Source organism: Peromyscus maniculatus, chromosome 21 (assembly GCF_049852395.1).
Source record: "Peromyscus maniculatus bairdii isolate BWxNUB_F1_BW_parent chromosome 21, HU_Pman_BW_mat_3.1, whole genome shotgun sequence".
Taxonomy (NCBI): domain Eukaryota; kingdom Metazoa; phylum Chordata; class Mammalia; order Rodentia; family Cricetidae; genus Peromyscus; species Peromyscus maniculatus.
The window spans coordinates 39812222-39828768 of NC_134872.1; the positions used below are offsets into that span (position 1 = coordinate 39812222).

General features: G+C 41.3%; 1 protein-coding gene across 2 annotated transcripts in view; it reads left to right on the forward strand.

The window, feature by feature from the left end:
• Positions 1 to 16547, forward strand: part of Tmem131 (transmembrane protein 131) — a 161858-nt gene that overhangs the window by 111721 nt on the left and 33590 nt on the right. For both annotated transcript variants that reach the window (XM_076557484.1, XM_042266420.2), the window contains exons 9-19: positions 106 to 256; positions 353 to 409; positions 1905 to 1966; positions 6271 to 6379; positions 9831 to 9939; positions 10601 to 10754; positions 10836 to 11006; positions 12437 to 12547; positions 12631 to 12765; positions 13211 to 13315; positions 14005 to 14091. In XM_076557484.1, the coding sequence (XP_076413599.1) occupies positions 106 to 256; positions 353 to 409; positions 1905 to 1966; positions 6271 to 6379; positions 9831 to 9939; positions 10601 to 10754; positions 10836 to 11006; positions 12437 to 12547; positions 12631 to 12765; positions 13211 to 13315; positions 14005 to 14091 (1251 nt within the window). The remainder of the gene's footprint in view (positions 1 to 105; positions 257 to 352; positions 410 to 1904; positions 1967 to 6270; positions 6380 to 9830; positions 9940 to 10600; positions 10755 to 10835; positions 11007 to 12436; positions 12548 to 12630; positions 12766 to 13210; positions 13316 to 14004; positions 14092 to 16547) is intronic.

Here is a 16547-nt window from a genome sequence, read left to right on the forward strand (position 1 = left end):
ATATAAAATAATAGTGCACCTTTGGTCTGTGTCATCCAATGAATAAACAAGGTAGTTGTGCAGTGTTCCGCATCCTGTGCTACATTATGGTCTGTTTACTCACAGGAAATCCCTCCTTATGAAACCAAGGGAGTGATGAGAGCCAGCTTTTCCTCCCGAGAAGCAGATAATCACACAGCCTTCATAAGAATAAAGACAAATGCCTCAGACAGCACCGAGTTCATCATTCTTCCCGTGGAGGTAGAAGTTACAACAGGTCAGTGGAAAACTGGAGGAGTGCAGAGTTTGTTCTCTTCTCAGTCCCCTGTCTTGGCTGAATGAAAGATAATTGTTCACTCTTCTGTTTTCCCAGCTCCTGGAATTTATTCCTCAACTGAAATGTTAGATTTTGGAACACTTCGAACACAAGGTAAAATAACAAAAGTGTTTATGGGTCTCTCTCAGTTACTTTTCTGTTGCTGTGAAGAGACACGGTGGCCAAGGCAACTTATAAAAGGAACTATTTAATGGGTGTGGGGGTGTTGCTTAGAATTCCAGAGGGTTAACCCGTGAACAACATGGAGGGGGCATGGCGGCAGGCAGGCAGGCATGGTGCTGGAGCAGCCGCTGGGAGCTCACATCTTACCTGCAAGTTGGAGGCAGAGAGACTGGGCCTGGTGTGGACTTTTGAAACCCCAAACCACCCCTAGTGATGTATTCCACAAGGCCACACCCCTAATCCTTCTCAGAATAGTTCTGCCTCTAGAGACCAAGCCAGGTGTATGAGCCTGAGGGGACCATTCTCATTCAAACCACAAGGTCTAAAAAATCCAATTGAGATTGAGTTCTGATGGCTCTACTTATAATTCACCTTTGAAAGTTATTTCTCAGTGGGTCATGTAATCTTTTAGAAATTTCCTAAGAAACCTGCTTCCCAGGTGATAGAATAAAGTTAGAGTAACTTGAATCTTCGAGGTAGAAACTGAGGTAGAAAATAGTTTCTTAATTGTGAGGAATACTTTTTTCCAGTAGTAATATAAAGGAAGTCAGAAGATTTACCTCTGGATTTTTTAAAGACATGAATTATTCAGTTGCATTTTAATGGATAATATTGTTTATCCGAAGTGGTCAAAGAAAGAACTCCCAATTCTAAAATCGTAAACAACCAAGCTCAGATTTTTATTAAAGAAAAAGTACAAATACTTGATATGAACCATTTGTAATTAAAACTTACACGCCGGGCGGTGGTGGCGCACGCCTTTAATCCCAGCACTCAGGAGGCAGAGCCAGGCGGATCTCTGTGAGTTCGAGGCCAGCCTGGGCTACCAAGTGAGTTCTAGGAAAGGCGCAAAGCTACACAGAGAAACCCTGTCTCAAAAAAAAAAAAAAAACTTACTTGTCCAGGATTAAAGACCATATTTTTGAAAAATTTATTTCCTTTTTTTTTTTTTTTAAATTTTCTGAGACAGGGTTTCTCTGTGTAGCCCTGGCTATCCTGGAACTCACTCTGTAGACCAGGCTGGCCTTGAACTCACAGAGATCCACCTGTTTCTGCCTCCCTAGTGCTGGCATTGAAGGCATGTGCCCCCACCACCCAGCCTGATTTGCTTTTAATATGATAATTTTGCATTTTAATTGCCTTGTTGGGAAACTGTGTAATATCTGTGTTCACAAGTTACACTCTACGTTTTTGTTTGATTTGGGTCTGATTATTTAGGTTGGGTGTGGTCAGGGCAGCTCCTGTACATCAAACAAATATCCTGATGAGTAAAGGGACTCCTACCTAATGTTTCCTTTATTGACATGATTGTCATTATAATTCACATTCTAGAATAACTTCAACTTGATATCTAATAAGGTAAAGAGTCTAATGTGCTATGAAGCACATCTTCTAAAGAAAAACTTCTTTCCCTCCATTTTAACAGATCTACCAAAAGTTTTAAATCTTCATTTATTAAATTCAGGAACAAAGGATGTACCAATAACAGTAAGTAACACCCCCACCCCGTGTGTGTGTGTATGTGTGTGTGTGTGTGTGTGTGTGTGTGTGTGTGTGTGTGTGTGTATGTGTGTGTGTGAGAGAGAGAGAGGGAGAAGGAGAGGGAGGGAGGGAGGGAGGGAGGGATTTAACGTCAGGGTTAAGTCCTTGCTCTATATTGTGGTAGCCTGTCGACTCTGGTTTTATGTGGAGTATGAGAAGCCTGGTCTTCATTCATCCCTTTATTCATTCATTTAATAATTATTTAAACATCAACTGTATATTATGCTATGTCCTAAATGTGAGCTATGAGTCAATCCACCAAAGTCCCCTCCGCCACTGAACTCATTTTGAAACTAGGCTTCTTTGGGTTCATAAAAGTGCAGTAAGAAAAGGATGGGAATTTAATCAAGAGAGCAACATTAGGGGCTGGAGAGATGGCTCAGAGGATAAGAGCACTGGCTGTTCTTTCTGAGGTCCTGAGTTCAATTCCCAGCAACCACGTGGTGGCTCACAACCATCCATAATGACATCTGGTGCCCTCTTCTGGCCTGCAGGTGTACACGCAGGCAGAACTTTGTATACATAATAAATAAATCTGAGAGAGAGAGAGAGAGAGAGAGAGAGAGAGAGAGAGAGAGAGAGAGAGAGAGAGAGACATTAGGAGACTAGGCATTGTAGGAGAACAATGCAGCTACTTTGACACAAGTGTAGATGATAAGAGAGACCAGCCAAAGCTGTCATGGTGTTCAGTTGGTGAGGTCACAGCAGCTTAGACTTCTCTCCTACATACACCACAAACTGAGTTTTCTAAGAACTTGAGTTTGGTTTTTTTTGTGTGTGTGTGTGTTTATTTCAGCATTTCTTGCATATTATAACAAGATTAGAGGCTGGTATGTTTTTAGAAAAGTTGTTACCCTCTACCATTTCCTATACATACGCAATTTTAAGGACTGACTAGGTAGTGCTGAATATTAAAGGTTTATTGTGTTTTGTTAATTCCTCTTCCAAGAACTGAGCCTCTTTTCATTTTTTATTTATTTATTTTGGCTTTTCGAGACAGGGTTTCTCTGTGTAGCTTTTGAAGCCTATCCTGGAACTCGCTCTGTAGGCCAGGCTGGCCTCGAACTCACAGAGATCCACCTGACTCTGCCTCCCAAGTGCTGGGATTAAAGGCATGCGCCACCTCTGCCCGGCCTGATCCTCTTTTTAAACACTGTAGTCCTTCTTGGTGCATGATAACGATACAGGTAACTCCAAATTCAAGCTCCTCACCCGGTGATGGATGACCACCCACATTCAGGCTCTCCTATCTGTTGTGTAGCTTTGAGAAAATAATCTTCCTGACATTAATGTGCCGTAGATGTCTTCAAAGGAAGGTCTGCATGAGGTTTCCATGCTAGCTGATAAACAGGGATCATTTAGTAACTGCCACTGTCAGCTTGATGTTTGCTTGAGTGAATTTATGCACACGATATTAGGGATCCAGTTGCTATGTACTAATGGGCTCTTCCCTCACTTGCTGGCATGCCTCTATGGTTTCAATGTGTATTGGACTCTTTGGAGACAAGGTCTCATTAGATAGCTCTGGCTGGCCTGGACCTTAGTGGTTGCCTTTAAACTCAGAAATCCACCTGCCTCAGCCTCCCAAGTGCTGGAATTAAAGGCGTACACCACATCTGACTTCTTGGACTCTTGTGTCTCACTTGAATTATTGAATGATAGTTTGATTTGAATATCATAAGAAAAAGCTAAAATTATATGAAGAATGTATGCAAACTGCCTTTCCCTGGGAATCCTGCTATATTTCCCCACTTTTTAATTATCTTTGAATAAGTTGTAGTTAGTAAGCAATACTAAAATGTCAGTATAAATAAGTTTATTACAAGGTAATAATTTTGTATTATTTTTCGTATTGTCACCAGAATGAACTTTAAGTATTTTGCTTTTCTTTTTTTCCTTTTTTTTTTTTTTTGCTTTGCTTTGTTTTTATTTCCTTAGACAAATAAGTTTTACCCAGTAATTCAGGTTTATTTTTGATGAGTAAACCATTCAGGCCATTTATATAAAGTGAGTCACCAATTGTATATTTGTTTACTGTTAGTGCAGTATGTTTTGAGGTAATAATTCTGAATGCAAATATTTCCTCTGATTTGGAAAATGCTTAAAGTATTGCATTTGAAGTAAGAGAATCATTTTTTTGACATCTATTTTAAGTTCTTCCTGCTTACAACAACTCATCTTAGTAAAACCATGACTCGTTCTTACCTGCATGGCTTTGTACCAGCTGCTGCCACTCAGAACATGCTGCAGTGGCTCCTGATGAACCACTGCAGTGTGGGAACGTGTTGGGACGTGGCTGTGGTCCCATGGTTGCTGTCTCCACACAGGAGCCAGCGAAGGAGGTAGCTGTGTGGTGAGAGCCCTCTGAGCCCTCAGCTTATAAGGCCAGCTCTCTAGCAAGCCACAAGCTCCCAAGTAGCAAGTAGATGGAATCACAACATTTTGCAGACAGATTATTACTTAGAAAATATCTCCTCCAGTCTCACAGGATGTTCTTACAGGTGGGGAAATGAACCTGAGTATGTGGCAGCTTGCTTAGGTTCCAACTGTGTCACTGCTAGACTGCCATGCGTATTCTGCTCTCTCTCTCTTGGGAAAATTGTTAGTATGGTAAATAGTATAGTGAAAGGAAATGAAATATCTTCCATATGTAGCTTAGCTAACAGTTTAAACAGTTCTTTGTTTAATCTCAAAAATACATGCATACCCTTCAGGGAATGAAGAGATCTGTATTTCAAGTGGTGGTTATTAACAGTAAGCTTTATTGATAAGTAAGATATTTTGAACCAATCATCCAGTTCCCAACCCCAGTCTGATATTCAAATGAGAAAGCATTCTTGAAGAAAAAGTGAGGCAAATGAAAAGATGAAATGCTGAGAGAGTGGGAGGCAAGAAGCCAAGGCTGTTAAGAATTCCAACTCAAGCAACTGCAAGAATCATCTTGAGGGCCATGATCCAGGACCTGCAAGGACTTGCTAGCTGCCCAGGACTAATAGTGCCTGGGAAAGTGAGCTGCCCTGGCAGGCCCTAGAGTTATTATAATCACCTTAGTTCCCTGCCATAGCAAATGCCAAGCCACAGAGCCAGTGTCTTTCTTCACATTCTTCTCACACACTTACTGTGCCTTCAAGCACACACACAGATGTGCCTATGTGATGTTCAGTCTGGGTAGAATTCTTCTTTATTAGTGAACAGAAAGAGTCAGCTGTGAATGCGGAAGAACTTAGTGACTTATCAGCCCTGTGAGCAAGCATACCCGATGAGCTTCCCAGATGGGAGATTCTTTTCTGCGGGAAGTAACCAGATTTGACATTAAGTTCACACAGTCGTGATAATTTAATAAATACTTTGAGTCAGGGTTAGTGTGCAATACCATGATTCCGTGAAGACACTTTTGTGCAGTGGGTTAGACACTGACCCTATACCAAGTCAGGAAACCTGGCTTCGGTCCTCCTCTTGGTGCTGTCTGTTGAAACATCACTTTATAATGTGAGGCTCTCTTTCTCAACAATGGGGAAGGGGTTGGACTTTTGAAATCTCTTTTGGTTTAAATGAATTGTATCATTGAGGATGATAAAAAAATAACTAGACCTTAAAATGTGTTTATTTTTTAAATATACACTAAACATATACTATTTGCTGGGTTTTGTTGTTCTTGTTTGCTTTTGGGTTTTGTTTTGTTTTTTAAATTTTAGGGTTAGTTATGTGAATAGATCTGATTCCCTAAGTTGAAAACATTCCAGCCTCTCTTCCGAGTTAAGTACCTCTGTAGTTGGCCTTACTGCCCAGTGCACCGGTAATGAAATGAGTAGTCTTCCCTTTGACAGTGGGCCTTACCTACACTGTCAGGCCATGCAGAAACAACTGCAGAGGCCACCTGGGGGTCACAGCGTCTTGTGTGTGTTCATTCTTCCCATTAGAGGACAGCTCCATAGCACCTTGGTGTATGGATTTCTTCAAGACAGATGGGTCTTAAGTTGGCTTCGTGTCCCCTTCACTCACAAAGTAGGCATTCATGCAGAAAGTGAGACCTTTACGTTTTCCCATGTGTGCGTTTGTCCTTAGCTTCCTACTGACTAATCTCATACCTGGTTCCCTTGTCGTCACTGTTTCATAAGGTATTCTAATGAAAGGAAGGTTTGCACTTGCCCTGTTTCATTTACAGCTGCTACAGACATTAAGCCTTAGTTTAGAGTATGCTTTACTTTCTAGCTAAACTAGACTAAAATGACATTTTTTTTTCTTTGCAGAGTGTTCGACCTACACCACAAAATGACGCTATAACGGTACATTTTAAACCAGTTACATTAAAAGCTTCTGAAAGTAAATATACCAAGGTTGCAAGCATTAGTTTTGATGGTAAATATTAATTTTTTTTCTATCATAGAGTGGTGTTATTTTGAAATCCAGACTATTTTAACCCAGATTTAACAGTACTGCATCAATTGATTCCCCCCACACACACACACACAAAAAAAAATCATCACTAACTTTTTTGTTGTTGTTTGTTTTGCTTTGTTTTTAGAGAGAAGGTTCTCTGTGTAGCCCTAGCTGTCCTGGAACTCTCTCTGTAGCCCAGGCTGGCCTCAAACTCACAGAGATCTGCCCACCTCTGCCTCCTGAGTGCTGGGATTAAAGGCATGTGTCACCACCACCCTAAATCAGTTTTCACAATCGAGAAATATTAGCAGATACCTTAGGGTTGGGATATTTCTGTAATCTGGGATAACCAGTCACAGCTGTCATAATTTACCTTAATTATGAAGTCATTGGTTGTTTTAATTAAATGATAATGTATTTGATGTTCAGAAGCACATTTAGGTTTGTGGGCAAAAATACTCTTCTTAGCACTTTTATATGTTGACTTTTTAAGCAAAGCAGTCAGTCCTGCCTAAGCTTAAATAATAGCCTTTATGTTATAGTTGTCCAATTTGCTGTCATTTCAGATAGGTGTAATATGTGTCATTTGAAATGTTATCCCTGATCTACAGCCATAATGCCCTCAATGTACCCAGTCTCACCTGAAACATTAGCTCAGACTTAAGCATTTTTATAGTCTGTCTTTACTCTTTCTTCATTTGTTTTAAGAGAAATTTATTGGGTTTGCTATTGCAAATTTTAAATAATGACATAATGCTGCTTAACTCAGTATGTGATTAAATAAGAACTGAAACTTGGAAGAGGGCCTGTGTCTTCCATAGCCTCCCCATCCTGAACATGCCTCTTTGGTCTAATCCACCTGTCTTGCCTACGCAAGGGACCATAAAGATGAACCTAGTATTCTGACACCCACATCTGTCTGCAGTCCGCATTTCACAGCTCAGCTCATCAGATGAAGGTAGCCAGAGAGTGTGGCAGCACCCTGCCAAGCTCAGCACAGTGTTTGTGAGAGAGTCGGTATATTCCTTAGTTCTGGAACATTCTGGCAGGATCTGGAGCAATGATACAGGCTGGGGCCTCTGCAAGAACTCCCAGGGAGTAGAAATTGAATATGTGGCCTCTTTCATGATGCATACATAGAAAGTTAGGATTACAGGAGGTCTTGCTATCACAGCTACATTCATATATGAGGTAAATGTCTTCTGTGCTGCTAAGAGACCACATCATGACCAGCTGGGACACCTCTTCCCATCCAGAGAACAGAGTAGTCAAGAGTCTTTCTGGGCCCTCAAAACACTTAGGTTACCTTAGTGATTAACCTGAGCAATGGGCAAGTCCACCTCAGCCATATCCTATGGCATACCACCCCTTATCTCTTGAGGGTACAGGGCTCCTCCCCTCCAACTCCTTAAGCCCAGCAAATGTCTTCATGGAGGCATATGGTGCCATTCGTGTGGCTCTTCTGAGATTACAGGCTCTAAATTATTGATTTATTTATTTTCCCCGTTATTTATTTATTTGTTTGTTTATTTATTCCGGTGCCAAGTATCGAACTCAAGACCTCACGCATGTGTGCTAGATAAGCACTCTACGTCTGAGTTGTATCCCCAGCCCTAAAATGGTGTTTCTTTCTTTTTTTTTAATTGTATTATTATTTTTTAATTTAATTTAATTTTATTTTACAATACAATTCAGTTCTACATATTAAAATGGTGTTTCTTAAAAGAAAGGTTTTTTTCCCCCAAACAGTTGCTAATTTTCTTTAAAGTGCTTTTTAATGTCTTGAGGAAATATTTTGACCTTTTACCTACTCACAGTACTGCAGAAATACCTCTCAAAGGTTGCTGTGAGTGACCTGGAAAGATGGCTCAGCAGTTAAGAGCACTGGCTACCTTGCCAGAAGGCCCTGGTTCAGTTCCCAGCACCCTTGTTGGGTGGTTCACACCAGCTGTAACTCTAGCTCCAGGCAGGATCCAGTGCCTTCTTCTGACCTCCTTAGGCACATATACAAATACATATGTAATTCTTTTTCAGTAATGGAGTGGTTTTAAAGGCTTGCTGTGAAACCAGTGGGGAAGTTGTGTCTAACTTGGGTATTTTCAGAGTTCACAGTGTGTTAGTGCTGCAGGCTCATGTTCCCAACAGACATCCTTCTCCCCCATGATACTCCGTGATAGTCAACGGTTGTATTGCTAAGTTAATAATACTGTGAAATGCCTGAATTACAGCCCTGTAATCAGCCTGACATCAGAACACTGAAAAAGTTAAAGTGTCCACAAATAGCTCAGTTGGAAAAAGATGTTAAGAAGAAATTTAAATCTGAAGTGCCTAAGAGTACGTAGTGGGATGCTAGGCATCGTTGGTACTATTCCCTCGTCCTCTGCTTGTCCTGAAGTTGGGTGGTACACATTCACTAGCAGAGGTGTACTGAAGGACTTCAAAGAAAAGAACATTGAACTGCTTCTTCTTTACTTGAAAGCAGCATCTAATGAGCACCCAGACTGGATGCATCAAATGTATTTCTTTGATTCGGAGAGCTTGACTTTATTGGTGAGACAGCATGAAAAGACGGATGGGCTGACAGCAGGGGAGGTCTTCCTCAGCTCATATGCACAACTCTCGGCTGGCGAATGGCTTTCCTCTGTGCCACTCTGCCTTGTTGATATTTGCCGCAAGACTGGGGCCAAACTAGGAATAGTGTTGCTTTCTCAGTATAGCCTTGACATACCAGTGCTCAGTAGGTGACAGCAGTTTTGCCTCCCAGGGGACTCTTGGCAGTTTTCTGCAGACATTTTTAGCCGTCACAGATGGAGGGGTGCGCCTGACATCTAGCAAGAGGAGTCCCTAGGTGCTGTTGGATGTCCTACCCAGTGCCTGCCGTAGGGAGTGGACCTGGCCTCCCATGCTCACCATGCTGAGATGAAGGCTAAGTTAGAGCCTGCCCTCCTAAATGACACCAGCGCCTCCAGCTGTACAGAAGTGACCTGTGCTCACTTGCTCATGACCAGGTGCTCTTTCACCACAAGAAACTATCCTGGTTTTTATACGAAATGGAGACTATGTATGCAAGTGTTCTGTTTGCCAGTATGGAAGCGTTCCCCTCCCCCCTTTTTTAAAGATCCTCTCGGTTTCCATAAAACCTTCAGACTCATAAGCAGTAAGAAGTAACAGCTGACTACGTGGCTCAGCAGTGCAGGTCCCTGCTCACCACCGAGGCTGACAACCTGTGTTTAGTCCCTTAGACCTCCACGTGTGTGCCCTAACAGGCTCACCTGCACTCACACTTATCATACAGACACAAAATGAGTAAATGAATGTTTTAAGTTTAAAAAATACCCCCCCACACACACAAATAAATAGGCATTTTTTTAAATGACAATTTTTTGTTGTCTTTTGTTTGTTTTTTTTGTTTTTTAATGCTTCCTTTCAGCTTCAAGAGCAAAAAAGCCATCTCAGTTTTCTGGGAAAATAACTGTTAAAGCAAAGGAAAAGAGTTATTCTAAACTTGAAATACCCTACCAAGCAGAAGTTCTAGATGGGTAAGTTTTGCCTTCAAAGGAGCTTTTAACTTTCTGTTTATAACTTTTTGCTGATAAATAGAGCTCATCCAACCTAATGGGATTATTGTGAAAAGAACAACAACTGTAAAGGAAATCCTTCTGTCTTGTTTATTTCTGACTTTCTAAGATGAAAAGAGAAAATGGAATAATATGATCTGTGTTAGAAGATTTAATGATTCAGAAATGAATGTGTTTCTTAAATATTTAAATCATTTGAACCATTTTCATTCTGTTCTTTTTGTAACATGTCAAACTGTTTCATGTCACTCCTGTGACTTGTTTTCATCTATAAACTCCTCAGTCCCTCAATTGACCCTTAACTTTCTCATTGTACTTTAACAGTAAGTGTTGTATTAATGCACAACCGTAACCACTGTAGCCATCCTGTTAGTGTGTTCTTGAGTCCAACAATGTGATTTTGTATCATGCAGTAGGGAACCATCTTTCTATTATATTTCAGTATTTCATAAGCTAAATTTTTAGTCATGTGATCAATCATATAGTTATAAAGTTAAATACTAATTCTATTCTGTGGTCCTTCGTGCTAAATGTTCACTACTACTCATAACCAAAGAGCTTGGAACTTAAGTTAAAACAAGAAAATAAGGAAGATTCATCTTGTTTTGTTTTCTTCCAATAGTTATTTGGGTTTTGATCACGCCGCAACGCTATTTCACATCCAGGACAGTCCTGCTGACCCAGTGGAAAGGCCAATTTACCTGACTAATACTTTTAGTTTTGCCATCCTCATTCATGATGTATTGTTACCAGAAGAAGCCAGAACAATGTTTCAGGTGCGTGGGAGCCCTCTTGCTCCATTCTGCTGCTCTCCACTAGATGGTACTAATCTTCTTTTTCTCTCCTCCTCCCCCCAGGTGCACAACTTCAGCAAACCAGTTTTAATTCTTCCTAATGAGTCAGGATACATTTTCACCCTGTTTTTTATGCCATCCACATCATCCATGCACATAGACAACAACATTTTACTCGTTACCAATGCCTCTAAGTTTCACTTACCTGTGCGGGTCTACACAGGCTTTTTAGATGTAAGTATGTTGTCCAAGTCCTTTCTCGGTGCTTTTGGATATTGCCAGGCAATTGGGCTGCACTCGTGTGTTTTACATGTTGATCTGATTCCTTCCCAGTCAGTGCTTTCAGGATATAGTAGTGTACCACCCCCATCCACAAAGGACTCCCTCCAGGATCCCCCGAGAATCCCAAAACTAGGGGTTGTTAATTCTTCAGTGTCCAATGGGAATTGGTCTTAGAATCCACAACAGATGGCCAAACTCATGGCTATTCTAGTTCCTTATAGAAAATGGTGTATTGGTAGGCAAGCAGTGAAGTCCATGGATGTGGAACCCACCGTATGGAAGGCTGACTGTCCACACTGTGTTTTCCTCTAATGCATACAACTAAGTTTAATTTAGAAATTAGAGTAAATAGTAGTCAAATGGAACACTTAGGGTAATACATGATATGATGCTGTAATTAAACTATTACTTTTACCTTTGCCTTAAGGAAAGCACCTTGTGGCTTTTCTTTGGCATATGTGAGTCCCTGGAATTACTGCCCTTGCTCCTGGGGGCATTTATAAAGCAAAATAAGGGTTGCTGAAGCACAGGCACTCTGCTGCTACCACAGTGGTCCTTCTGGAACTCCATGATTAGTGAGTGGGTAGCATTTACAGCGTGGATACATAGGAGAAAGGGATGATTCACATCCCCGATGGCACACCACAAGGCTTCATTGACTACTCAGAATATATTTGACACCTCTAATTCCAGTCTCTACCTGGAGCTTTTCTACATTGTTTTCTCTTGAATTGTTATGACAGAAAATCTAAAACAAAGATAAATGGAAGGAGAATAATGGGGCAGGGACAATATTAGGAAGTAAAATGTTAACCTTGATTGGTTAAAGTTGGGAAATACCAGGACAAAGCAAAGAACCAGGGAGGGAAGAAGAAAACTGGGTGGTAAAGATGCACATCTGAGCAAGTAAGATAAAATAAGATAAATATAGCACAGAAGTAGGCGTAGAGGTCTTCACGGTGCAGAAAGCAAACCAGCGGGAAAATTCCAGACAAAGTTGTGGTGAATATGGCCAATAAAAGAAATGTGGCTGAGTGATAAAACTGTCGGGAAAGGAAAAGGTGGGGCACGCGTGCCCATCCAGTCAGGTGACTTACTTGTAATCATTCAGTGCCTGCTGAGACCACAGACTTTCTGCCTGATTGCCAAGGGCTTCCTAGCCTCTTGTTTTTCTTCAGGGAAGTAGCTGCTCAGTAAATGGTCTCTTTCCATCCCTGATTCCTCTGATTGTCCTTGTTCAAAGTTCTCACTATATCATGTATCTGTATACATAGGTACAAGATACAGACACCGTGCTGTCTCCTAGTGATCACTTTCTTTGGTAACGTTATGTTACACACATGTGATTTGGTGTTTAATACAGTCCTTTTCTATCTCTGCAGTACTTTGTATTGCCCCCCAAAATAGAAGAACGTTTCATAGATTTTGGAGTACTGAGTGCTACAGAAGCAAGTAATATTTTATTTGCAATTATAAACAGCAATCCAATTGAGGTAAAGAAATTATTTTTATTCTCAATCACACTGAGGATTTCATGTTTGTGTTGCAAGATCACTTTTGTGTTTTCTCTTTGAAGCTGGCTATAAAAAGTTGGCATATCATAGGAGATGGCTTATCCATAGAACTTGTAGCTACAGAGAGAGGCAACAGAACTACAGTGATTGCGAGCCTTCCAGAACTGGAGAAGTCCTCTTTGCCTGACCAGTCCCCAGTGAGTGAACTTGTTTACTGCTTCTTTGGGTTGATTGGGTGTTGAAGCCACGAGTAAAAGAGTACTGTTGTGTGCACCACTCAACTAGGATTTTGATGTGCTGCCTAATTGCAGTGACTGGTAGGTCTTGGAAGGGCTTCATGGAGATCATCTACTCCCCATTTTCCTTTTATGATGAGGACACTGAAGCCCGGAGACACTGAGCCTACCTTATCATGAGTTACAGAACAGGTGAAACTGGAACGATCCATATCACACTGTCCTGAAAGCAAAGGTGTCTCCAGTGAGTCAGTACTCTAGTCTACAGTGCTCTGTGCATGAGATGTGGCGATCTGATGCCATACGGGTCTGTGTGGGTATAGCTCACTGCTAGGTGCTCCTTCCCCCAGCAGTAGGAGACTTGATCCTGCATGGCTAGTGAATGACGCCATTTTTACTGCTTTAGGTAACATTAGCTTCAGGACACTTTGCAGTGTTCAGAGTCAAACTTACTGCCAAGAAACTAGAAGGGATTCACGATGGAGCCATACAGATCACAACAGACTATGAGGTAAGCACTGCTGGGGATTCATGTCAGGATTTTTCTGAAACTTTTGCTGTTACTGATTCTGCATATTTATAGGGCCTTTTAGTTTTTGTAGAAGCAGGAAACTACATTTATTTAAAGTTTGTGTACTAGTTTCATACCTTTAAAACTGACCTTTTAAGAACCATTTCAGAAGACTGGTTCGCTACCTCCAAGTTTTCTGCTAAAACTCATACTGTCTAACTAAAACACGGTTTCAGAAAAACACTCTTAGCACATTTAGAATTACCCTGTTATAAACCTGCCTAAAGAAGTTTGCCACATAGCACAAATCTGACTGGATTTCCTAAGCTGCATGTCTGACTCTGCACTTATTAGTGTCCTTTTTGCAATACATTATGTTCATGTCTGCTGGGCATTCTTCAAATGAATGTCAGTGAACTCTTCCAGAGACTGAGTAGAGTTTATGTTGTAGTCAGTAAGATCTGAATGCATGTATTTCTGAAAGATTTGATTTTTTTTCTTATTTTATACTTTGGGTTTTTGATAAAGGAACCTTGGACAGATTAAAAAGCTTCTAGGGTGGTTTTAATTGGTTTTGAGTTATTGCCAGCCTATGATACAAAATAAACTTTGTTTTTAACCTCTAAAGTAGCACCAAACACCCCAGACTTTCCCCTGACTTCATGGTGGTCTGCCTCTTCACTCCACAGATCCTGACCATTCCTGTGAAAGCTGTGATCGCAGTGGGCTCACTGACATGCTTCCCAAAACACATGGTCCTTCCCCCTTCCTTCCCAGTAAGACATTTATACTTCTTCCTACTGATTGTTTTCCATTGCCTTTATCTCTGTGTTTAGAGCTCAAACAGGAAAGTCATTTCCTGCTTTCATCATTTATTATAAGGTTCTTTAGACCTCTCCCTCAAAAGACTTTCTATGAAGATAGGAACTGGAGTTTTGCTTTATGTAAAGCAGAGAGTAAAGGTTGCCCTAGGAAGATTAAGATAAAGGGGCTTACAGAGAAAGCACCCTGCGCCAGGCGGTGGTGGCGCACGCCTTTAATCCTAGCACTCGGGAGGCAGAGGCAGGCAGATCTTTGTGAGTTCGAGGCCAGCCTGGTCTACAGAGTGAGATCCAGGAAAGGCACTAAAACTCCACAGAGAAACCCTGTCTCAAAAAAACAAAAAAGAGCGAGACAGACAGTCAGACAGACAGACAGAAAGCACCCTGCAACCTAACTTAGGATTTCTTCTGGCAGGGATAGAAAAGGGGAGGCAGGGACATTCCGGGCTAGGGAAGAACATCCTCAGAGGAAAGAGGGGGTAAAGTCTGAAGTGGTCCAGGTAGTACTGAGTGATCCGGGTTAGCCAGAAGGGAAGGAAGCCTTAAGAGAACGTAGAACAGTATATTGGAGTGGAAGCCTGAAGAAACGTAGGAGTCTAAAGTTTTTGAACAGAGACTTAACATCATCAATACTGAGCTTTAAAGATTGACTGTATCAGAAGGAAATGCAGGCCACTTATGGAAGTAAGAGCCCAGGGTGGACTAGGGCACACAGGGAAAGGGCTAGGGGGAAAGTGGAGTGCCAGGGCCTCTGGTGGAGGCAGCAAAGCCTTTCCTGCTTCCAAGCCTCCATTGTTTGAAAGGGGAAAAATGGCCCAAAAATTTTTATGTTTTGTATCGTTTTATATACAGAGAGAGTGTGTGCCATTTTTAAGAGTCCTTTTGAAATTGTAGAGATGGCTTTGCAGTTAAGAGCACTTACTGTAGAACCTGGTTCAGTTCCCAGTGCCTACCTACATGGTGACTCATAGCTGTCTGCAATTCCAGTTCCAGGGCCTTCAGTGCCCGCTTCTCGACTCTGTGAGAACTAGGCACACACGTGGTACATCTAAATACATGCAGGCAAACACTCATACATATAAAATAAAAATAGTTACTTGATGTCAAAATGTTTCTCTGTGTCATTGAAAAACTGCTAGAAGTAATAACTTTTTTAGCTTGATAGGAAATTGCCTTAAGCAGATATGCACAAATTATCTCCAAAAAATTTTGTGTTAGTATGCTTTCTTTATGTTAAAGAAAAAGAAGAAAGGAAAAAGAGAATCAATCCATCATAGTTTTATTCAATAGGAAGAGTGTTGGGTGCATTAAAGGCATGCACCACCACTGCCAGGCCTTTGTTGTTGTTGTTGTTGTTAGTTTAAATACTATTCAAATGTTTAAAGTTGAGCTGGTGAGATGGCTCAGCAGGTAAAGGTGTTCCACCAAGCCTGAGTTCGCCAGGCCTCACATGGAGGAAGGAGAGAACCAACCAAGTTGTTCTTTGACCTCCACGTGGACTCAATGGTGAATATGCACACTGTGGTGCATGAGCCCACCACCATCTACACACAAGTAAATAATGTAATCTTTAAAGAATAGAAAAATGAAGTTTGAATAGGGGTCATTAAGTAACGAAAACACAAGAATTTGAATATTTCTTGGCTACTATAGGCAATAGTAGTTTCATGTGTGAAACAATTTTTTTATAGTGCAATGACTCATTCCTTACAGCTTGATCTCTCTTGATGTGTTTCCAAGGTCCTCTGGGAAGGAATGAGACGTCTCAGGAACTTAGTAGACGATACACGCGTGAGGGAGTGAGTGGTGGGGAGAGGGCGTAGCAGAAGGTGGTACACACGGACCAACTCCTCGATGACCTCACAAGGTCAGCCCACTGAGCAGCTGGGGTAGGAGGAGAGAGAGGACTCGGCTGTGCCTTAGAGTGTGAGCCTTGAGAAAGAGGACATGGGAAAGGTGCTAGCTTTTTGAGGAAGAGTCAGGATGCATTGGGAAAATGTAGAAGTGTGTCTTCCTGGGTTAGAGGTTTAGGGGCAGGAAACAGGAGTGCTGTACTTAACAAAGCCTAAGTTCAAGATCGTACCCTTTTCAATATACAATTGTAATAAAAAGTTCAACCTATTTCAGTCTGGGCTATAATTAAACCCCCGCCTTCCTGTCATTGCACTTTGACTGTATATTAAATCCATGCCTTTATTATTAATCCATAAGAACCTTATTCTTCCTTCAGTCACCTTTTGGACACTGATCTCCTTATGCTCTGCTGAGTCCTTAAAGGGACTTCGAGCTGTTGGAGGAAAACAGTATGTCAGAAAACATTTAAAATAACTCAAGGTTGAGTATTTAAATAGAGTTTCAAAAGGAATTTTATTTCTCTTGATCTCCATATGGCCTAAGAGCTGAGGCCAGGA